This window comes from Malurus melanocephalus, unplaced genomic scaffold, assembly GCF_030028575.1.
Source record: "Malurus melanocephalus ecotype Western Australia unplaced genomic scaffold, MMel_1.1 scaffold_340, whole genome shotgun sequence".
NCBI classification, from domain to species: Eukaryota; Metazoa; Chordata; class Aves; order Passeriformes; family Maluridae; genus Malurus; species Malurus melanocephalus.
The window spans coordinates 394,837-418,157 of record NW_026623572.1 but is presented as its reverse complement, the minus strand read 5'-3'; the positions used below and the strand labels follow the sequence as shown (position 1 = coordinate 418,157).

The 23,321-nt window shown below is 47.8% G+C and overlaps 3 protein-coding genes across 3 annotated transcripts; 1 reads left to right on the top strand and 2 right to left on the bottom strand.

Annotated features, from left to right (window-relative positions):
- Positions 1–1,266: 1,266 nt before the first annotated feature.
- On the bottom strand, positions 1,267–3,307 carry ISCU (iron-sulfur cluster assembly enzyme). Its single transcript, XM_057378068.1, has 5 exons — positions 3,202–3,307; positions 3,023–3,136; positions 2,705–2,815; positions 1,982–2,060; positions 1,267–1,597 (listed from the first exon to the last, which is right to left on the bottom strand). The coding sequence occupies exons 1-5, from the start codon at positions 3,283–3,285 to the stop codon at positions 1,503–1,505; spliced, it is 483 nt and encodes a 160-aa protein (XP_057234051.1). The 5' UTR covers positions 3,286–3,307; the 3' UTR covers positions 1,267–1,502.
- A 518-nt stretch (positions 3,308–3,825) lies between these two features.
- On the top strand, positions 3,826–18,455 carry SART3 (spliceosome associated factor 3, U4/U6 recycling protein). The gene is made up of 19 exons (XM_057378044.1): positions 3,826–4,045; positions 4,525–4,651; positions 5,304–5,408; positions 6,365–6,549; positions 7,558–7,663; positions 8,380–8,504; positions 8,908–9,063; positions 9,888–10,026; positions 10,404–10,511; positions 10,921–10,998; positions 11,195–11,253; positions 11,714–11,823; positions 12,042–12,154; positions 12,604–12,680; positions 13,069–13,234; positions 13,960–14,405; positions 15,061–15,213; positions 16,323–16,510; positions 17,377–18,455. Exons 1-19 carry the CDS (start codon positions 3,878–3,880, stop codon positions 17,555–17,557), a joined length of 2,790 nt encoding a protein of 929 aa, XP_057234027.1. The 5' UTR covers positions 3,826–3,877; the 3' UTR covers positions 17,558–18,455.
- A 1,835-nt stretch (positions 18,456–20,290) lies between these two features.
- On the bottom strand, positions 20,291–23,268 carry FICD (FIC domain protein adenylyltransferase). The gene is made up of 2 exons (XM_057378043.1): positions 22,675–23,268; positions 20,291–21,372 (listed from the first exon to the last, which is right to left on the bottom strand). Exons 1-2 carry the CDS (start codon positions 23,108–23,110, stop codon positions 20,300–20,302), a joined length of 1,509 nt encoding a protein of 502 aa, XP_057234026.1. The 5' UTR covers positions 23,111–23,268; the 3' UTR covers positions 20,291–20,299.
- Between the last annotated feature and the right edge of the window lie 53 nt (positions 23,269–23,321).

Genomic DNA, 23,321 nt, shown 5'->3' with positions numbered 1-23,321 from the left:
GCCGTGGGGTGGCCGAGGGAYGGTCCCAGTTTCCCTTTGCTCCTCCAGGGGCACAGCTGGACAGGGCCCCAGGGACAGTGGAGCCRTGGGGAGGGCGTTATCATCCCCCAGATCAGCACATCACGTGCCACTTCCAGGAAACCTTTATCTCAAACCCACAACTGTGGGTGTGGGGGGAAAGGGGGGGCTGTGGGGGACCCAGCCACAGCACCGGGGTGCAGCTGCTGCAGTGGGGACAGCGGTGAGACCTGCAAGGTGAGAGAGGCTGTTCTGCCTCAAAAGCAGCATATCCCTGTATCCTTGCAAGCCCCTATTCCTGTATCCCTGTTTTATCCCATCACATTCCTGCCTCAGCTCAACCACTGGAAGAGCGTGCCACTGAAAGAGCCAATTCTGCCCTGAATGCTGATGGGGGTGTGTGAAGTTTCCCTGATTTTTTTTTTTTAACTGGGAAATAGCAGGATTGTTCCCTGGGAGAGAGGAACATTCCTCACTGCAGGAGGGTGCCAGGAGCTGAGGAACCACAAGAGGGATCTTGTGCGTGACAAACTAAGCAGCAACGTGTGACCTCTGTGTTAAAAATTACAAATACTGTGCCCAGATGGAGAAGAATGAGACAATTATTTCTTAAACGTGGGTTAAAATGTTTAACAACACCCTTGGTAGGAAAAATGGGAAGTGAGGTGTCTTGTGGGGGGTTGGAAGGAAAAAAAGTGAAGTTTTCCAATGTGTTGTCTGCTTCTTTTGCAAATATTGCCCTGGAAAAGAGGAACTCTGGGAGCTTCCCCTCAGCTCTGCATTCCAGATCTGCTATTCCCCAYCAGAGTTCCAGTCTGAGGGTGCATTTTAGAGAACCCTGGAGTGGTTTGGGTTGGAAGGGATCTTAAAGCTCATCCAGCTGCAAACCCCTTCCTTGGGCATGGACACCTTCCTCTAGCCCAGGATTCACCGCTCTAACAGAGCACCTGGTGAGTGCAAAGATGGAATTCTTAGAGAAAACGCCCCAAAATTCAGGCTGTTCCTCAAATAAGAGCTTAAAAAAACCTAAGTGGTGACAGGATRGGCGTTTCTTGGCCACTTTTCCCTTTGGCACCTGCAAAGGGTCCCAGAATTCCAAGAGCAGGAATTTGCCCCCGGATTGCGAAACCAACCCCGACACAGCTCTCACAGACACATCCACACCAAGGCAACGCTTCCCACTAAATTCAATAAAATATTAGGCAAAACTAGACATCTTCCCAAAAAAAAAAAAGAAAAGTGCAGCCCTTCCAGTACCAGACAGCGGGGTTTTGTCTCCGGAGCAGAGTCTTCCCGCGGCATTCCCGAGGGGACAGSAGCCCCCATCCCAGCCGTGTGAGCACTACAGAGTGGCTGGACACCACAGGGACACGTTGTGCGTAACTTGTGCGTATCTTACAGCTTGAGTAGTGCACAGGGTCCTACTACAGCTCGGGAATTGCAYTGCAAAGTGAGGAGGGAGGAGGGAAAGCTCCGCAGGCAGCTCAGGCATTGTCGGCTTTTTTGTCGGATTCTTTGTTTGCGTCTTGCTTCAGTTTGTAGTCAGCCAAGGCAGCCTTGATGGCGTCTTCAGCCAGCACTGCAAAGCAAAAACAAGAAAAAAAAAATATTTTTAAGGATAATTCAAGGGCTTTTAGGACAAAAGATGAGGTAAAAATGAGAGCAGACAGCAGTGAGCAAACAAGACCGGTAGCACAGACTGATTTTAGGAGGAGAATCTGAACAGAATTCCTAAAATACTGAATTAATGCAATGTAGCTTCAGATTATAATTCAGAATATGATCGTTTATCAGTCTGCTGAGCCATGGGCTTCAAAATATTGAAGAGATCTGAAAACKCTTGAATTAACCCCAGAATCTGAACGTCAAGTTTTTCTCAAGGACAAGGTCGTGCAAAAATTATTTGGAAAACAACATCCAGAAACATCTGTGCTGTTGCCAGAGATTCAGCGTTTTTACTTACTGGAGCAGTGCAGTTTGACAGGGGGAAGGCAGAGTTCCTTGGCAATATCTGTGTTCTTGATTTTCAGCGCTTCGTCAACCTGAAACACACGCAGAGGTGGTCACAGGCCCTGCTGTTTATTTGCTAAGAGGGTTTAAAGCTYCAGAGCCAACAAAATCCACAGGGGAGATGATCTGAGCTGCCCAGGGCAGTGAGGGATGTGGGAATTAAGGAATGTCTGACTGACATATCAGTGTCACAGACCGTCCCCACTTGGGCTGCTACAAGGTTGCTGATCCTCTATCACAACACTGAAGTGCATTTACTCCTGGCAAAAAAACCAATCTCAATGACCTAAAGACTCTCTGTAAATAAAATTTCTGCTATCAGCCTGGTTTTGCTTATTGCATAAAACACTAAATACCTCTGTGGTGGAATCACTGTCCCTAGAATTGCTCAAAAAGAATGTGGATGTGGCACTTGGGGACATGGTCAGTGGTGGACCTGGCAGTGCTTGGGGGAACAGTTGGACTTGATGTTCTTAGAGAGGTTTTTCCATCCCTAATGATTCTCTGATGTTGAAAAAGGCAATTACTGCCCCACAACTGMAGCCCTGACAGTGCTGGCAGTGGCTTCTACAACACAGAGTAGTGCAGGGATTCCCTGGCCAGCGCTTCCTATGTGATCCCAACAGAGAACACATGCATGTGGGAAGCTCTGAAGCTTTTCCYAGAGCTCCCTCACCGTTTTCCCCTTGACCCACTCCGTGGCCAGCGAGCTGGAGGCGATGGCAGAGCCGCAGCCGAAGGTTTTGAAGCGGGCGTCCACGATCTTGCCGTTCTCATCCACTTCCACCTGCGGGAGCATTTTGGGGACATTTCAGTGCCCGGTTCAGCTCAGCCAGGTCACCCCACCCCAATCCCCAGGTAGCGGGACAGGCCCTGCCCCGGGCACAGAGCAGGGCGGGTGTGACAGCAACCTGCGCTGTGCCCTGAGGGGACACGGGCAGGTTAAACYGTTCCATGTGACCCCACCCAGGTGCCAGCGGGTCCCCAAGGTCACCTGCAGCTTCATGACGTCGCCGCAGGCCGGGGCGCCCACCAGGCCSGTGCCCACGTTCTTGGCATTGCGGTCGAGGGAGCCGACGTTGCGCGGGTTCTCGTAATGATCCACCACCTGCCAAAACACAGCGTCAACGAAGGCCAACCCCGCGTCCTCCCCGTGTCCCGTTCGCCCCTCACCTTCTTGTGGTAGCCCACAGCGGCCGGGGCCGGTCCGGGCCGGGGCCGCAGCAGCGCCGCCCCCGCCGCCCTCAGCGCCGCCATCTTCACTGAGGGGAGGGGCCGCGTCCGGCTCCCTTTTATAACCTCGGGCGAGTTGGCCACGCCCCCRCCACGCCCCAACCACGCCCCTTTGCTTCCAAGGTCCGCGTTTCACCGCGGTCACGCGTTCGGCCGGGCAGACGGCGCGAGCTCTGCAGGCGGCTTGCGGGAAGGGTCTGGCGCTGTCGCKAAAGCGATCAGTAAACAAATAAACGATGGAAGCGGCTTTTCAATCGCGACAGGGTTTTTTTATCGCGACAGCCGGCGCGTGTGCGGGATGCGGCGCCACACTCAATATGGCGGGCGAGCGGCGCCGCGCACGCCACGGACCCTCCCGGAGGCCCCCTGATGGCCACACGGCGGGGTGCCCGCGGCGCTGCCTGCACCACGGACCGCAATACAAAGGGTCGATCCGCGGCCGCACTCGGCGCAGCGCGGCCGTGGTGCGAGAGCGAGCGCGGGGCGGAGCGGGCGGAAGATTCCCGTTCTTCWCTCCCGGTTCGGCCGGCGGCGGGGCGGGGCGGCGGGACGGGCGGTGCGCGGGCAGCCGCGGCGGCCCGTGAAGCGCGGCTGCCGGCGAGCGGAGCTGCATAAGATGGCGGCGGCGGGAGCTGAGGCGGCGGCTGAGGAGGAGAAGCGGCTGCCGGAGGGAGACCCCGAGTCGGGCGGGGACTCGGACGATGAGGGCGACTCGGACTCGTCTGGGGACGGCGAGGATGAGGAGAAGGAGAACGAGGCCGAGATCCAGCGGCTGGAGGAGCAGGTGGGCCCGGCGGGGCAGCGGGTGTGGCGGGAACGGAGGATAATCCGTGTCTGCCCCGGTAGTTTGGTGCTGGGAACTGTCAGCACGTGAATTTCCGTGGTCGTGGTGGATTTCTTCCAACTCAGGATATACCGTGATTTTATGACGTGAATGGAGTGTGAAGAAGAGTGACTGGTGTGGGGTTTTTTTTTTGAGAGGGAAATAAGAGAGAAGCCCTAGTGGGCAGTTTGTGTTCATTGAGAAATCCGAGCCGGCTGCCCGCGGTTTTTTATTGCCTTCAAAGAAATGAAAACAATTCTTTCTGTGAGCAGTGGCGGGAGCCGAGAGAGTGTCTGGAGCTGTGTCGGGTTTGTTTGAATCTGAGGAAACGCTGTGGCTCCGTGATCGCACGATGAGATTTGTGTGATTTGATTTCTGATTCCTTCACGTCCATCACTCAACACCGCTTGTAAAATTGATTTTTATTATTTTTTTAAAAGCTTTCCATCAATGCTTTTGACTACAACTGTCACTTGGATCTGATCAAGCTGCTCCGGCAGGAGGGAGAGCTGGTGAAGCTCCGCAGGGCTCGGCAGAAGATGAGTGAGCTCTTCCCTCTCACGGAAGGTATGGAGCATCACCTTTGCAAAAGGCTTCAGTAGCAAAAAAAAAAAAAAATCGCTTGGGCCGGTTTTCAGCTCCCTCAATCAGGGAATGTGGTCCAGAGCTCAGCAAACTCCTGCCAAAAGTGACATTTCACGGGCAGGCAGCAGAAAAAAAATCGTGTTGGTGGAAGCTGTGGATGGTCCTTGATTGGATTTTTAAAAAATCCATGGCACAGAGGCAATGTAAATATTGCAGGGCTGTTCTGCCAGTGTGGGATTTTATTCATGGAAAGGGATGGTRAGGCCCTGGCACAGGGTGCCCAGAGAAGCTGTGGCTGCCCCTGGATCCCTGGAAGTGCCCAAAGCCAGGCTGGACGGGGCTTGGAGCAACCTGGGATAGTGGTGGAATGGGATGATCTTTAAAGTCCTGAGAAATTCCAACTTCTCCCTCTAACAAAAAGGTCCTTGTTTAGCACCAATTTGAAAGATATCCGCCCAATTTTTATTTGAAATTAATTAGAAATTGTTGTGGAGGTTAAAATTCCTGTCTTTGCCTCGGTTCCTCTCCTTGGTTTTGAATCCGTTGTTAAAAACTGATAAAAAACTCACCAGGTGGGTGTAACTCAATTATTTCTGATAATATTAGTGATGTGTTCTAAATTTTTTCWTTGCAGAAATTTGGCTGGACTGGTTGAAGGATGAGATAAAAATGGCCACGGAGAACTCTGAGAGAGAAAAGGTCTATGAGCTGTTTGAAAGAGCTGTCAAAGATTACATCTGTAAGTCACTCAAAAATGCTCTAAAATGGATTGTGTTACATCAGATTAGTTTTTTTTTTTTTTGTTGTAGTAAAGTCTCTTCCTTCTGTTATAATGCAGAAATAGGGTCAAAATTTCAAAATAATTTCTAAAATCTGAGTGTGAAGTGCAATACAAAGGAAGAATGTGGTGTCTGGTCTCTATTCCCCAGGAGCTGCTGCAACTGTAGCTTAAAATTTTGGGGATAAATCGCTGAGTTACTGTGAATTGGGGTAATTTGGGAATTGGGGTAAATCACCTTCAAAAGCTGTGTACAAAATGTCATGTCAGTGACATTACCTGGTGTTGGTGATCCCTCAGGTAGAAGGAATGGAGGTGAAAAAATGAGGAGATATCCTCTGGATGTGCTGAATTGGATTTGGGATTTGGAAGTGCTTTTGGAACCCGGGGTAATCCCAGCCTGGGGGTCCCTGACTGGAATTTGGTATTGGTGGGAATGGTGCCAGGCAGCCAATGCTGTTCTCCCACCTCCCCTTCACCTTTGGGATTCAGCTGCTTTAGGAGCTGCTGATCAGGGAAGTTCAAAGGTCTGGAAAGAGGAGGAGGAGCTGCTTTAATCTGAATTATTCCTGAGTGTGACAGCTCTGTGGTCCCAGCTCAGGAAATGGGAATTTGCTGTTGAAGCATCTTGGTGCATCCCTGATGTGTTTTGTGTGGCAGAGGTGACAGACAGGGCCAGTCACTGTCARCAGAACCACAGCAGTGACTCTTTTCAGAAGGAAACTCTGGCTGCTCCTGCTGAACCAACAACATAAACATAATTCCCATATATTTTAACCTTTTTGTGAGTAAAAAAGAAAACTGCCAYGTGTTGGTCAAATTATATCCAGCAAATGCAGGATTTGGGATGCAGAGCTGCATTTTTTTTGTTATTATATTTGAAGAGATCCCAATCACCTGTTTCTCCTGACCTTCAGGTCCTGAAATCTGGCTGGAATATGCCCAGTATTCCATTGGAGGCATCGGGCAGGAAGGAGGCATCGASAGGGTCCGGTCCATCTTCGAGCGGGCTCTGACGGCCGTGGGGCTGCACGTGACCAAGGGCACRGCCCTGTGGGAGGCATACAGGGAATTTGAGAATGCCATCCTGGAAACTGCACAGGTGAGCCCATTCCYTCAGGCTTCTATCCCAAAAAAAAGCTGTGGTGCAACTCCTGGAGTCACCTGGAGCTGTCTCCTCTGGAAAACGGCCTGTTGTGTCTCACAGTTGTTTCTTTCCAGCTGTAAAAATCATCCCTCTGCTCCAGGAAAACAATTCTGTGTATTTGGCTGATAAAGTAAGGGATTTGTRTTTAAATAAAATCCTAAAATCATCTCAAATCCAGGAGCAAGGCTTGGCTCTGCTGCTGATTGAAGTGCCAAGAACAGCTTTGAATTGAAGTGCTCCATTATTAAACAGTGTTYTGTGGCTGTTTCTGCACAGAGTCAATCAAGTTTAAATTTCTAGACTGTTCAGCTTKTAACTCRTTCATTATCCCMCAGTTTGTGGCTTTTGGATTAGGGTATTTTATCCCTGGAAAGTACAATTTGATGTCTGCAAAAACAACTTTCCTAAGATGGCCAGAATGAGAATATTCYTTTTTGGTAGTTCGCTATATAAGAGATGGAAGTTAAAAGATGTCCCTGCTCATGGYGGCAGTGGGAACTATTTGATCTCTAAAGGTCCTTTTGAACCCTTTTCTATGGAATTCCCTGACAAAAGAGTAACAGGAGAATATCCTTTCATTCCCAAACACAATTAAGGCTGGAAGTTTTAGATCCTCTCCCCATACCCCAGGGATTTACTGAAACCCTCTTTGGCAGCACGGTGGGTTTGTGAAACAGCACAGTCACCTGCTGCTTCCTTGTTCTCAGGTGATCATTTTGCTGTGCTTGTGTCAGCTTTCAGTCAGGTATGTTTTTTCCCATTCATCCAGCTTCCAAGGGGAGCCATTCCCAAGTTTTACCTTTCCCAGTAGCAACAGAAATGCAAGTTGGCCCTGTGTGCCGTTCAAGGATCGTGTATTCGCTTGGATTTCAGCTCATAAACAGCTCCCTCCCGTGTCCATCAGCTGGGGCTGGAGGGAATGGATTGAATATCCCTGTTTTKKTTTTTTTTTTTTGCTTGCAGCCAGCCCCTGGCAGCATTCCATCCCCRGAGCAGCAGCAGGTGCTGTGCAGCCAGCTCGAGAAGATCCACACGCTCTTCCGGCGCCAGCTGGGGATCCCACTGCTGGGTAAGGGCTGCAGTGATGGGATGGAGGGCATGGAGAGCCTGGGATAAAATGCTCCAGGCATCAGGATTCTCCTGGCACAGCCACACCAAGGTCTGGTGTTCTCTTGATGAGGCACAGATACCTTTGGATTAGGAATGTTCTGATTTGTTGCAACTTGGCTCATCTCATTCTTCAGTGCAGAATTTGAGACTGTTTAAAGTGCAAGTGATGAGCACAAAATGTGGCTTTAAAATGAGTTCAGCTGCATAAAACTCTTGGTAGGAAGTATCTGACAGCTGGATTGTTGGAATTGTGCCTTCTTTAGTTCCTGCTTTAAGCTCCTTGACTCCCTTTTCTTGCTGCTTTGCTCATGGGAGCCAAGCCCAGTTCTTTTAACTTCATTTCCATCTGGAAAGAATTTGGGTTCTCTTTACATTAAAGCCTTAGGGAAAATTTTGCCACTTTGGTTTTCTAAATCTAAATCATCAGCTTTAATACAGTTCACCCTGAGTTTGTTGTAGGATGCTGTGTGTGAGATGAAGTGTCTGAACCCTTTCAGAATGCAGCAGTKTGACAGTTAAGACCAAAAAGAGGATAAAAATTTAAATATTCATTCTAAATAAATTATAAGTAATGTATAAATTAAAATAGGAATTTGTCTTAGAACCAAACATAGGTTGAAATCTGAATTTTTAGTTTCATAAATGCATTGTTGATGGGATTTCATGTTTTAATAGACATGGAGGCCTCATATGCTGAATATGAGGAGTGGTCAGAAGAGCCCATTCCAGAAACAACAATAAAGAACTACAAAAAAGCTCTACAGCAGCTGGAGAAGTGCAAACCCTACGAGGARGCACTGGTAATGCTGGCACTTAAACCTTCCTGTAAAACTAAGAGGGAATTGCTTTGGGGTGATTTATTTTTTTGCCAGATTTATTATTTCTGTAATCCCAGCTGAGTGTTGCTGGGGGATTTTATCACCAATGGGAATACCAACAATTACATACTGGGATACTGGAAATTATTGACTCCATTGCACATGAGTACTCTGGGTGTGTTTTCCATCATTGGGCTAAGGGGGACAAACCCAGGATCTGACTGATTTCTGACCCATTCAGAGGTGTATGCAAATCAGCAGCTGCTGATACAGAGACAAATCTTGGGTGAAACTTTGCACAGGGCCTGCTCTGAGGAGCTGCTGAACTGTTGGAGTGTTGCTTTGGTGAAGAGTTTGATGTTGTGTCTCCCTGGTTGTTTTCCAGCTGGGTGCTGAAACCCCAAAGCTGGCAGAATACCAAGCTTACATTGATTTTGAAATGAAAGCAGGTGACCCAGCTCGGATTCAGTTGATCTATGAGAGAGCTTTGGCTGAGAACTGCCTYGTCCCAGATCTCTGGGCACGCTACAACCAGTATTTGGTAAGGAAATAAATCCACAGATGTTTGCAGATTTATTTTCTTGTCTTTACTTTTGGGGTTTTCTTAATCTCAGTTGCTGATAAACAGCCACTAAGTTCTACCTCAGTCCTGTCCTTTAGTCTGTAAATCTTCCAGAAACTGATTTTCACCTTTCCTTTGGTTTCCTCCTGTTTTTAGGGATGTATTTATTGCTCAGTTGAGTGTTTCTCACTTTTTGCTCCTCTAGCTGCGTGTTTTCTCTGCAGAATTACAGGATGTGGGCACTGAGGCAAACCCAGATGTTCAGCCCCTGTTTCCAGAGGGGTTTGTTAGTGCAATTTGAAGCTGATCCTGARCTCCAGAGGCAGGACAGAAGGTGGCTGGATTAAAGGATCAGGGTGACTCACTGCAGGAGCTTATCCAGGCTCAGTTGCTCTGTCATCTCTTTCTCTTCCCAGCTGGACATAYCAGGTTGCAGGTGGAACAGCACCTGCACAAACAGGCTGGATGTGCCCCTCCTTTGTATCCTTSACATTCTAGGAACAGTTGGAAATTCACTCAGTGCCTTTATTAGATTTATCTCCTTGGCAGAAAACACCTCATTTGCCCGGTAGTTCTCTCCTGAGCGTATTCTTCCTCACTGGAAAGTGTTCACTGTGTTTTTAGGAATACAGAAATTAGGAATACAGAAATTAGGAATACAGAAATTAAAACACCCATCTGAGCTTTTCAAATATAAAATGAAAGTACTGGGTTTTAGGTGTTGGCTCTTTAGAAGCTGGGATTTGGTTTGGATGGGCTCTCTGGCTGACAGGAACTTCACCTYTGCTGTGTGATTCTTTCAGGACAGGCAGCTGAAGGTGAAGGAGTTGGTTTTATCCGCTCACGACCGCGCGGTCAGGAACTGYCCCTGGACCGTTGGGCTGTGGATTAGGTACCTGCTGGCCATGGAGAGGCACAGGGTTGAGCACAGCATCATCTCTGGTAAGGGAAAAAAGCAGCAAATACAGCTCAGAGCTGCTCTCTGTACTCCAAACAGCCTGTGACAAATGGAACTCACAGGATCTGTCCTCATCCTGCTGCTGCCACGGGCAGCAAGGGCAAAGCTGCTTTGGTTGAGCAGCTTCATCCTGAACAGCTTGGAATGAACATTCCTGAATTCAGTTCCCTTGAAATTCACTTCCTAAACCAGTTCACTGTGTAGGATTTCTTTTCCTGTGTTCCTAGAAACAAATGGTATTTGTGTAGATATTTCTTWGTAGAAATTTCTTCTAGTTTTATGAGGCAGACACTATTGCTGGAGCTTGCTAATTTGGACAGTATATGGGARGTAACCATTTTTTTCCCCATTTTTCTTTCAGAAATGTTTGAAAAAGCTTTGAATGCAGGTTTTATTCAGGCAACAGACTATGTAGAGATCTGGCAGGCCTACCTGGATTACCTGAGGAGAAGGGTGGATTTTACACAAGGTCTGTATGATAAATACAGAATAAATATCTAAACTGTTTTCTTTGTACTTCTTGGCTGATAGTTAAAAAAAAAATTAACAGCATTTTCATCTTTCACAAAAACTACTTTCTGGCCTGTTAATAAAAAATTCATTCCTATAAAAAATAGGAATTTGGTTGGTTTGCTATTGCAAAAATGCCCTGCATTATATTTTTGATACCTGATGGTTTTTATTATTCATSGAGTGAGTTTTACTCATAATAAAGTCATAAATTTAAGCAGTGATAACAATGATGAGAAGTAGTAAATTTAATCTCCCCCTGCTACCCAATAAAATCATTGTGGATGTTAAGGAGAAGGTTTTATTGGGTGGGAAATGAAAACCAAATCATTATTTTAAGGCTGTTCTTTCTTTTTTTTTTCCTGCAGACTCCAGTAAGGAGCTGGAGGAGCTGCGCTCTGCGTTCGCACGAGCTGTGGAGTACTTGAAACAAGAAGTAGAAGAAAGTAAGTGAAATCATCCAAAGTACTGTTTTCTCTTCAAAATCATTTTTATAAGACCAGTTCTCCACACAATGTTTGTCTTCAAGAATCTTGAACATTTCAGAAAGCTAAAGATTTCATCTCCATGTGGGACCTGTTCAATAAACACTTTATTTCCACTAGCCAAGCACACCAAACAGTCCTTGTTTTTCTTCCCTAGGGTTCAGTGAGAGTGGAGATCCATCCTGTACCATCATGCAGAACTGGGCAAGAGTGGAGGTGATGTTTCTCTCTGCTGTATTTAAATGGTTGAACCTGATAAAATGGATTTTAAATGAAATGTTTTAACATTCCAGACRTGGAATGCAGCTCTTTCCCAATCCATGTCTCCCCTTCCTTAACACAAAGCAGGTTCTCAGTCTGAGCATGCTGAAGTGCTCTATTAAGTACATTAATCAACAACAAAAGGAAAAATTCAGAAGCAATTCTTTAATTTCTTTTATAATGATGAAAATTAAATGTATGTGGGAGCCAGAACCAAGATGAATGGGAGCGGTGGGCATGGAAGGATTATTCAGTAGCAGGATTGTGTCAGGTGTTTATTTCCATCACTGTAAGGCTCAGATGTATCTTCTTGGGTCTGTCTACATCATCCATGGGGTTTGGTTTTTTTTCTTGATTGAGGGTTAATGATGTTGAACAAATGATCCTGAAGGATATTTTGGATATTCCGTTGCAGGCCCGCTTGTGCAACAACATGCAGAAAGCCAGRGAGCTCTGGGACAACATCATGACTAAAGGAAATGCCAAATATGCCAACATGTGGCTGGAGTATTACAACCTGGAAAGGTATGAGTTGGTTCATTCACTTTTYAGTTTTCTCATCTGTGGGAGAAAACAGTTTAGAATGATTGTGGTTTTTTTGGGTTTACAAAACACCTTTGAGGTTGTTGGGGTGGCTCTGCTGTGGGTTCCAGAAGCATTGCAGCAGCTGGGGAGGAGGGAGGATGTTCTCATGGCTGGAATTGGGTGTGGTTTGTCCCCTGAGTGTCTGTGCTGTCCCACAGGGCCCATGGGGACACCCAGCACTGCAGGAAGGCTCTGCACCGAGCAGTGCAGTGCACCAGCGACTACCCCGAGCACGTCTGCGAGGTGCTGCTCACCCTCGAGAGGATAGAAGGTAACTGGGCACTGCCAGGGGGGTCACTGAGTAATAAAAGCTCACTGAGTGACAGGCAGGAGATAATTAATTGACTGACAGAAGGCAATTAATTACTGCACCTCCTAGCCAGCCTGCTTAAGCAGAGGTGACATGCAGCCTTCTGATCCTGTGTTTTGTGCTCCACTGAAGTCTCGCTTCCTTCTCATTGCTGTCAAATCCACAGACAGCTCCTTTCTTCTTCGCTGTTCTGAAATGACTGGATTTTTCCATGCCTTTTTGGAGTCTTGTATTATAAATGAGAGCTTTCTGCTCTGCTTGGCTCTTGTTGTTATAATTAGAATTTTCATGTGTAATGCTCAATATGAATGGCAAGTGCCATGAACTCTTGTTTTTCCAGAATTGTGTCTTTGAATTATGAGAAAGCTAAATACTAGGCTTTTAAAAATTATTTTTATTTTCTTCTTTAGGAACACTGGAAGACTGGGATGCAGCTGTTCAAAAAACAGAAAACAGATTGGCTCGAGTGAATGAACAAAGAGCCAAGGTCAGAACTTAYTGTGAGCTACCAAAGCGTTTTATACACCTAAATTAAGTCCATGCTTCCCTGAATGTCACATTTTTAATGTGGCTTCCCCCAGATAAGCTTGAAATGTCTCCAAGCCCCTAGAACTATTGATTTTTACTTTAAAATGATGATTAACAGCCTCTTGCTGCTTTTTATCTTTCTCCTTTTGCCCTTTGGATGGCCACAAGAGTGATGTGCCCTCCAGGAAAGCTGTGAGAGCAAAGAATTGGGATGTGCTGTAAATGATGTCCCCATTAGTGCTGGGGTTGATGTGGCTTAGGAGAAAACCCTCTGGGCTYAGTGCTCTGGAAAATGCTCTGCAATCTGCAGCCAGTGGGGAAAAAAAAATAAATCTTCCATGTTTTAGGCTGCTGAGAAAGAAGCTGCTCTGGCAAAGCARGAGGAGGAGAGAGCTGAACAGAGGAAGCAGGCTCGGGCAGAGAAGAAAGCTTCCAAAAAGGCAAAAAAACCCAGGATCGGCGACAAGCGCAAAGTGGACGAGGATGATGAGGGTGAATGGGGACAAGAAGAAGGTAAAAATAAAAAGAAATTCAAACTTCAGACTTCTGGCAGCAGGGTGATTGCTTGTCTTRTGGTAGAGGGGGCTGAGGAATTGCCAGCACTGGTGTCTTTCCAGGGMTGCTTTCTCCTGGGAAGCCTTCAGTGTGGGAGTGAAATGCAAACAAGGCTACTTGGTTTTATACCAACAGAAATACAGGTTCATAAGAACTTCTAGAGTTTTCTTGGAGTTTCTTATTTTGGAGGGATATTGAGGTTTCTTTTTTTCCTTAATTTTCCTTTAAATTCCTTTTTCTGACTCATCCTATGACGCTGAGCCATGTGTGTAAATTGGGTTATTCTGAATTGTAGCAACCTCCTGGAAGGTGGGAACAGAAGACTTTAATAGGCTGTTGCCTCTGGGAGTTTTGTGAGCTTTTAGTTTTGTTTTTTTTTTTAAAAAACAACCCATTAGACAAAGAAAAAGAACATGAATCAGCAACTGTCARTTGTGACTGGCTGAAAAAAGGAACAAATACTCCAGTTGCTTTCATCTAAAGCCGTCTTGATGGAATAATGTGTTATTTGTTCTTTAAAACCTGAGGGAGGTTTTTATTTGGTGCCTTTAAGACCTGTCATTGTGTTTGTGGTTCCATGTGCCATTTCCAAGCTACACGGTGGGGTTGGAGGGCAGAGCAGTTTCTGTAGGGAAGGAAATGGGGTAATTTTTTCTAACAAGGCTTTCAATGCCATCAATCAGAGCTGCCCAGCAAGAGGTACAGGGGAGAGGGTGATGGAGTGCTCCCTGAAGAAGATATGGAAGTGGAAACTGGGCTCTTTGGGAGAAGTGAAAAGCCAGATGGCCCAGCAGCAATCCCAAAGGAAAAGGCATCCACCAGCCGCAAGGACATCCCCAAAGTGTTCCACGACAGCAGCAAGGACAAAGTCACCGTGTTTGTCAGCAACCTGGCCTACACCATGGCAGAGCCTGAAGCCAAACTGAGAGAGCTCTTTGGGAGCTGTGGGGAGGTGGTGGAGATCCGAGCAGTGTTCAACAACAAGGGAACCTTCCGGGGCTACTGCTACGTGCAGTTCAAGGAGGAGGAGGCTGCCAGGCAGGCCCTGGCCTTGGACCGCACGGCCGTGGAGGGGAGGCCCATGTTTGTGTCTCCATGTGTTGACAAGAACAAGAATCCTGACTTTAAGGTAAAGTTTGGTTGGTTCCTGTTGGGTGGTGGGTCTGGGGAGGGGTGTTGGTGTAGGATGTTGTGTCCAGAGTGGTTCTTTTTGGGAATTCCTGCATCTTCTGCCATTTTGTCAGAACCAGAATTGACGTAATTGAGTCAAGATTTGCAGAAATCTGCTGATCTGAGCTGGTTAATGGTGGAACCCACCCATCCAACCTCTGAAGAGCTTTGTTGGTTGAGTCTCTCCAGCATTTGTTACCCAGCTCCCTGGTTGGGGGTGCTCTGTACCAAAGCTCAGCTGTGTAATCAGTGGATTTCTGCATTATGGAGTTCCTGCACAGAGAAATTCAATGTTCTCATAGTGACAGCTGAGCAAGAAGGCATTATTATAAATATATTATTACAGGAACTAGGCTCTGATCCTTCTGGATGCCTTCCAGCTCAGGATATTCTGTGATTATCAGTGTCTGTCCTCATTGTGAAGGGGATAGAGATGTTTAGCAGCATTTATTTTCAAGTCCTTGGTGTATCCCTATGTTTATATGCAAATATCTTCCAAAACACTGCTCATGGCAGTTTTGGACCCACAAACAGGAAGTAATTTTGGAGTGTGGGATGGAAATCCTTGGAGTGTCTGGCTGGTTTGTGAACCAACCTCTTTTTTTCCCCTGCAGGTATTCAGGTATAGCACTACCCTGGAGAAACATAAACTCTTTATATCTGGTTTGCCATTTTCCTGCACTAAGGAAGAGCTGGAAGAGATTTGTAAAGCCCATGGGAATGTGAAGGACATTCGGCTGGTCACCAACAGAGCTGGAAAGCCCAAGGTAGGCATTCTTAATACACTCCATGTTTCAAGAAAGCCTTCAAAAAGAGGCTTGATATGAAGTTTGGATAAAAAATGTTGTGTTTATTAAGTTGCCAGTGTAGTTTTGCATTAAAACTTGTGGAAGAGCTTGGATTTGTACAGCCCACTGTGCCTTTGTGCAGACAACAAAGAGGAATTTTTCCAAAATACTTCTTAAATTGCACAAGAAAAATGGGATGGAGGGGAAAATGCAGCAGTTTCAGTACGGTGAAAACAGGCAAGTCTGTAAAGAACTGGTTTTTAAATAACTGTCTGGATGGGGTTCACCTGGTGCAACCAATTCCCATCCTCCTTTCCTGAGGGTTTTGTTCCTAACATCTCCTGCAKGAAGAGAATTGCCAATGAGAAATGAGCCCCCTCTCTGACAGGGCTCATTATTTCCATCCTGGAATGAATGACTCCTTGTTAAATAAGGGAGCCTGAACCAGTTGCTGCTTTGCCAAAACTCTACCTGACACCTGGGTTGTGTCTGTGTGGTGGGTCCTGYTCACAGGAGACATCCTGGGAATGGTGTGCATGGATTTAAATTGAATTTTCTTGCCTTTTGCACCATCTCAAGTGCAGTTCCTGTTGGTGTGCACACCTTGTAATGGGAACCCCAAGTCTTGGATCCATGTTCTGAGCTTAGTTTGAGCTGGGATTGTGTGTAAACCACAAATCAGTGTATTTTGGGAAAATTACGTAAAACCTGATGTCTCTCCTGTGAAACTGGATAATCCAAAAATGCAGCTTAGGGCTTTGAACGTCCTTCAAAAGAGAAACAGCAGGGAGAGRTGATGCCCTTCTCAGTGGGAGCCTGCCATGTACTTCATTATATTGACTTGAATAGGATTTTTGGAGTGGTTCTTTACAGTTTTAATATTTCATCCACACTTTAGGCATCAGGAGTGATAGACAAGAAATCCAGGTTGGAGTGATAAACAAGAAATCCAGGTTGTCAACAGAATGATTTTTTCAGCTGAGAACACCAGGACTGAGCCATGTTGAGTTTCCTGCCTTTATCAATTCCTTATCAGCAATTACAGAGGCACTAAAACCTAACATAGTTTATTTCTTTCCTTATTTCAGGGCCTGGCTTATGTGGAATTTGAGAATGAAGCCCAGGCCTCSCAGGCTGTGCTGAAGATGGACGGGCTGACAGTGAAGGATCACGTCATCAAGGTGATGATCAGCAATCCCCCGCTGCGGAAGCTTCCGGACAGACCCGAGCCYGGCAGGGCCTCCCTGTCCCTGGCACCACGGCAGATTTATGGAGCGTGAGTGAGGGAGGGGTTCAGGGAGGGATGCCTGGCACTGTCTGGAAAGGAAATGCTGCCTTTCTTTATGGGATAAAATTTCGGAATTGTATCTGGAATACGGGGGTTTAGAAAAAGGAGGGAGAAGGATTTTTTATACAGGAGTAGGGGGAATGGCTTCCCACTGCCAGAGGGCAGGGTTAGATGGGATATTGGGAAGAAATCCTTCCCTGTGAAGTTGGGGAGGCCCAGAGAAGCTGTGGCTGCCCCTGAATCCCTGGAGGTGTCCAAGGCCAGTTGGGACAGGGCTTAGAGCACCCTGGGATGGTGGAAGGTGTCCCTGCCCATGGTAGGAAGTGGATAATCTTCAAGGTCCCTTCTAACCCAAGCCACCACAGAATTAAACAAATCTGAAACAACATTTAAAAGGTGCTGAACCATAAAAAAATGKATTGATGAGGAAAAGCAGATTTTTAACTCTTCACCAACAGCAGCAGCTCTGTAATTATGAGAGGATCAGGCCTTGGCCATCCCCTTGGTTTGGCTGTTGGCACCTGATCCCTAATAAACCTCCATGTCCTCTAGTTCTGGAGAACCAGCCATTGTTCCTAGTGAGCACTAAGGCTGCTCCTTGATCTTTTGGAGTGTTCCTGTGTTGGCTGAGCCCCTGTGGATAAACAGAGCTTTAGTCCTGGGCACTGTGGGGCAGCTGTTGTCTGCCAGAACTCGGGGATGCTTCAAAGACACCCATTGAAAGCTTTCCACTGCTTATTCCTGAAACAAATGACAGGAATGATATTGAAATGAGCATTCCTCGTAGCAAACAAATCTGTGTTGTTTCCCCAAGCTCAAATAATGTGTTTCAACGGGAATTTTTTCCCTTCCAGGCGAGGGAAGGGAAGGACWCAGCTCTCCATGATGCCCCGGGCACTGCAGCGTCAGAGCAACCCCGTGGCCAAGGCTGAGAATGGGATGGTCCAGAAYTCACCAGCAACGTCCTCTGACCCCCCTGCAGAGCCTAAAAAGATGTCCAATGCTGATTTTGCCAAGATGCTCCTGAAAAAGTGAGCAAGGAGTCTGCACTCAGCGGGTCTGGTCCAATGTGAAATGCCTTTTTTGGAAGCCATGTTGTGTCCTTAAGCTTTGCAAGGAGAGAATGCCCGTCCCAATCCCGTGTAAATACTGGACTGCTGCATTCCTCGGGATCAGTGGAGGATGGCACAAATCCAGGTGGTTTGGTTTGTTTTATTTTGGTTTTTTTCTTTTGTTCCTCTAAGAGCAAAGAGTTACACTTTTGTTCTGKTGAAATGGCATTTATGTGATTCCTCATATTGAGGGTAACGAGGGGGGAAGCATTTCCTGCACAGCTTGGATGCCACACGGAGTTTTTGGAGTGCTTTCCAACTATTTTTCTCTTTCATTAACGAATGAGATGCAATGGGAGGACCTCAGCAAGCTCCACTGGTCAGCTCAGATTGGGATTGCAGACATTCTCTCTGCCAGCAGCCCCATTCTCCACCCCAAACCCACGCACGCAGGGACTGTCATCTCCTTCCATGCAGAATCCAACGGCAGATGCTCCAACTTCACCACAATGGCCTCTTTTAGTATTGGGAGAGTTTCTATACATATGTGTGTATATGTAGATACCCAGATATACATATATATGTATCCAGTTCCTGTTCTGTTCGAGTTGACCTGTTTTTTATATGGTGTATTTGTAAAGGACATTGAGATGATTATTTTTAAGTGTCAGGAGCTGATCCATAGGTGGTTATTTTTGTTTGCCATAAAGCTGGACGTGCTGTTGCTGAGGACCAGGTTTTTGGTTGTTTTTTTTGGTTGTTTTTGTTGTTTTACCCTAGCTAGCTCATGTCTTTTTCCAGGTGGTTTCTGTATGGTTTTGTACAACTGTGAAGTGCAAGCTGACGTTTCTCGGTTTATTAAACTCAAGTTCTCAAAGGTTTTCTATAAACACTGTTGCTTTTGTTGAAATGTGGGTGTTGGAGCTGCTCTCCTCTGGCAGCTGGGTGATAGTGATGTGTACCTCACCTCTCAGGTGTGCTCAGTGTCCCTCAGGCCTTGAAGCAGCTCATTCCATCTGCTCTGAATATCCTGAAATCACTTCAGTCATCACCTCAGACTTTCAAACAGTGGTGTGACCTCGGATAGAAACATTCCTGCTTGTCAACTATCCCGAGGGGTGGATATGAGGGGGGACCCCAGTGCTGAGTTCACTTGTACCACACAAACACTGCTGCAAAATAAACACTGTTTTCTGTGCTGATTTCACTTGGCTTTACTTTGAAAGGGTGAGTCTGGTCATGTTGGCTGAGGGAACCAGGATCTGTCCCATGGCCTTTCCTCCTCCAAAACTGCTTAGTTCAGTGCAGCCAAGTGTTCTGAGAACAGCCTCTWCCAAACCAAGACTTTCATATTAAAATAGTTTATTAATCTGTTACTAAAATAACACTTTTTTCCCCCCCTCAGAGCTCTAAAGTGCAGAATTTATTGATACTCGGGTTGCACTACAAAAATAACATGCTTTGAAAGGACAGGACACCCTTCCTCAGGTGCTTTCCCCAGCAGCAGGGCGCAGTGCCTGAGATATCCCAGTCTCATCCTGGTTTCTGCTTGTCTAAAACATGTCCTAACTCCCTGTCAGGTAAGAAAGAGTTAAAAGGGAAGAAAATTAAGCCTGGGACAGACTGACAGCTTTTGTCAAGGGGTTAAAAGCTCTAAAGTGGGATTTTAAAAGGAAATTTTGTGAGCTTGGACATGGTGGGATCAATGATGCTGTTACACACCTGGCAGGTGCGGGCAGGGAGATCTGTGGGTGTTTTGACCTTAAAAACCAAGAAAAAGGGATTCTTTGAACTGCACAGCAGCTCCAGGTACTGCACTGCCCCTGCAGCACACAGAGGCCTCGAGTGATTCTTGTAATGACTTAATTGTGGAATTTTCCTTACCTGAACTAAAGAAACTGAAGTTTTTGGCAAACTTCCTGTACACATTCTTCCCAAACTGACACAACTGGTGTCTCCTGGCTCTGCCTGATGACCTTTTCTGCCCACAGTTTTGCAGACAAGCTCCTTCCAACCCCTCCACTGAAATGTCTAAGGACAGTTGTGCTTTCCCAGGGCTCCTGTTAGCTGAGGTGTTCTCGGAGTGCTCCCTCAAGTCATAACTTTTCTCCTCTTGTTCCACTCCTATCACCTGTAATCCCAAGCCAAACACTTCCCACTTTTTGTACAAAATTCATCCCAGGAAAGGCAGCTGAAAGTAAACATGCAAAGTGCCATGGAAACAAACAGGAGGAGAGAGATGCCTTTGGGCTGGAGCTCAGCCTCCTTCCTCCTCAGTCCCTGTGTGATTGACACCACAGTGTCTGACAGACACAGCTGGGAGAGTGCTGTTCCTTCASGGATGTGTTTTGGAACTACAGGGAAGAGGTTGCACAAAACCAGCTCAGTTTAGACTTTACCGAGGTCAGACAGTGGAGCTGCCTGCCTGAGTGAAGGGCTATGATTGAAGCAGCTCCTCAAAGCTTAATTTTAAGGAGAAATTCAATTTTAGTTCCATCTTTTTGAGCCCTTCTGACACCTCTCCCCACCTCCTTCCAGTGCRCAGCCACCATCATCCCCAGTTCCATTTGGCATCATGTATATAAATAAATTACATTAATTTAATCAAACATAAGACACTTGAAGTACAACAAAACGCTCAAGTACCACCTCCTGTCCAGTCATTTCCCAGCAGCAATACTGAATGTCTCGGGTTCACCAGCTCCTCTTTGAGTGTCCAAACCCCTCAAGTCTTGACGGGGATGGTTTGTTTGCAGCCAGCAGTGCCCCCYGCCTCGGGCAGGCCCACGGAGTACTCGGTGGTGGCGATGAGCAGCATGTCCAGCGTGGTCTCGGTGCACTTGGCGATGAAGCGGATGAAGGGCCGCACGTCGCCCTCGTTGGCCACCTCCAGCACGTGGTAGTACTCAGCACGCTGCTCCTTGCGGATGGTGATGGGCGGATACCCCGCCTGCATCAGGATCAGGTTCATCAGCAGCCGCGAGGTGCGGCCGTTGCCGTCCACRAAGGGGTGGATGTAAACCAGCTTGTAGTGCGCCAGCGCCGCGAACTCCACGGGGTGCAGGCTCATGGCGTCCTCCGAGTTCATCCACTGCACAAACTCCTCCATCTGCTTCTCCACGTCCTGCGGGTGGGGCGGGATGTGGTGGCCCACAAAAACCTGCGTGGCACGGAAACGCCCGGCCTCCACGGGGTCGGCGTAGCCCAGCACGCGCCGRTGGATGTCCAGGATGTCCCTGCTGGTGACGGAGCCGATGCGCGACACCAGCGTGGTGTTGACGAACTTGAGGGCCGCGTGCATCCCGATCACCTCGTTCTGCTCCGCCAGGCTCTTCCCGGGAACGGCRTACCTGGTCTCGATGATGTGCCGGATCTCGGACAGCGTCAGCGTGTTCCCCTCGATGGCCACCGTGTGGTAGATGTGGTGGTAATAGGATTCCTCCATCACCCTGCGCAGGGCGGAATTCCCTTTGGGAATGGCCATCACCTTCTTGACCTTGCTGTCGATGATGCTGAAATACCTCTGGTCGATCTCTTCTACCAAGGGCAGCGTCCGGCCTCGGTTGCTCAGGGCCTTCTCGTTGTGGGGGGAGATGGTCAGAGCTTTGGAGTACAAATAGTCGGCCTGGAGGATGTCTTTTTCCTCCTCGGAAAAGATGCCRAACTCGTTCAGGGCGTCCACGTAATCCGGGTCCATTTTGAGGGCGTACAGGAAGAGTTTGTGAGCTTTCTCCCGCTTCCCTTGGCGCTTCATCTCCAGGGCTTGGTTCAGAGCTGCTCTGGCTTCCAGCTTCACCTCTGGAATGAAATGAACACAGGGTGGTGAATTTTACTGAAAACCTCTGGAAATCCAGACTCTGATCCTTGTGCCTCCCTTCCARCTYRGRATATTCTGATTCTATGACTGTCACTGCTCACTGATAGAAAAATTAAAYAAAACCAGTCTCTAAGAACTGAAACAGTTTGTGTTCCAGCCTTTTCCAGGTTACAATCCCAGAGGTTTATGCCACATTTCCAGGCTGAGTATGGGGCAGCAGAGCCATTCCTGGCAGAACCTGTGGGCAGCAGGCTCAAGGTGGCCACAGGTGGCCACCAATCTGCTTTCTGTGGGAGGAAACACTGTCTTAAACACGTTCTCTTGGCGTTCTTTAGGGTGAAATTATAATGTTAACATTGTTATGTTGGCTGCCAGCAGCACTCCTGTTTTTCCACCAAACTATCCAACATTTTCCCAGCACTAAGAGCTTTAATGCAAACAAAGATACAGGGTTGGAATCATAATAATTCCTTTGAGTGTTTTCCAAATTAACGTCCTGGCTCGTACAGGCCACAACCACAGCCTGACGTTGCCTGAAAGGCTGTTCTGTGCCAGCCAGGATTTTGGGATTAACGCTGTCTATCCCAGATTTTTGTGCATTAAACCACTTCTCTGTATTCCAGTTACCTCCACAGAACTTACTAGCTGAAAATACAAGGAAAAACTTTGGAGAGACAGAGCAATGCCAGCACAGGGCCTTGGAATGCAGACAAGGAGCTGGCGAGGGCCTGCCTGACTAGGGGGCATTTACAGCCAGCATTAATTGCAGTTAATTGCAGTTTGTTACAGTGTCACTCCCATCAGGGGTACTGGACATGGTTGGGAAGGGGCAAAGATCATCAGATTGGGGTTGGGAGGACCCTCTGGACCCATTCTGACCCTGAAATCACCTGGAGCAGGAAGGTATCCAGGTGGGTTTGGAATATCTCCATAGAAGGAGATTCCATGACTCCCTGGGCAGCTGTCCCAGTGCTCTGACACCCTCATGGAAAGTTCTTCCTCGTGTTGAGGTGGAACTTGCTGTGTTTTATTCCTCCTTGTCCCATAACTGGGTACCACTGAACAGAATCTGGCACCATCCTCTCTCATCCTTTGGAGATGTTGGCATGAATTGATGAGATTCCCTCTCAGCCTTCCCTTCTCCAGACTGACCAGGCCCAGTTCCTGCAATCTCTCATCTCAGAGATGCTTCAGACCCCAAATCATCTCTGTGGACTCCCTCCTTGTCTTCCCTGACCTGAGGAACTTCACTATTCCCCTGTGCCCACCCAGGACCCTCTCACCTGGGGAGGCTTTTCCTTTCAGCACCAGCAGCTCCAGCCCCTTGGAGGTCACGCTCAGCTCCGTGCTCTGTCCCGTGAACCTGGAGATGCCCGAGGAGCCCAGTTTACCCTTCAGGAAGGACAGGCCCCTGAGCACAGCGTGGCACTGGTTGTCCACGGCAGCCAGCGGCAGCAGCAGCATCACCACGGAGCTCAGGAGCAGCACGAGCACGGCCGCCCACCGGACACGGAGCCACAGGGACACCCATTGGAGCTCGGGATCGGTCGCCATCGCCACGAGATTCATCCTGCTTCCAGCACCGACACCTGCAGCATCTCCTTGCCCACCGTTTCCACCTGGGAACACACACAGCTTCAGCGAGCGCTCCGTGTCTTGGGGTAAGAGTGGGTTTGAGTGCTCTGGGTTTGTCACAGTGCTGGGGGTTGTCCCAGGCATCCCTTTCCCGGTACCGTGTGGGATCTGCTGTGCATTACTGTGACAGCAGCAGCAGGAGGAGCYCTGSATGCTCAGAAGYAGGGTGGGCACCACCAGGCTCTGCCAGCCGGTTCCGAGGGGATCAAGGAGCTTCCCATCTCCTCCCCACCCTCCTCCTCCTGTCCCCCGCCCCAAACCCGAGCCTCCTGCACCGCTCTGGAATCCCTCCCCA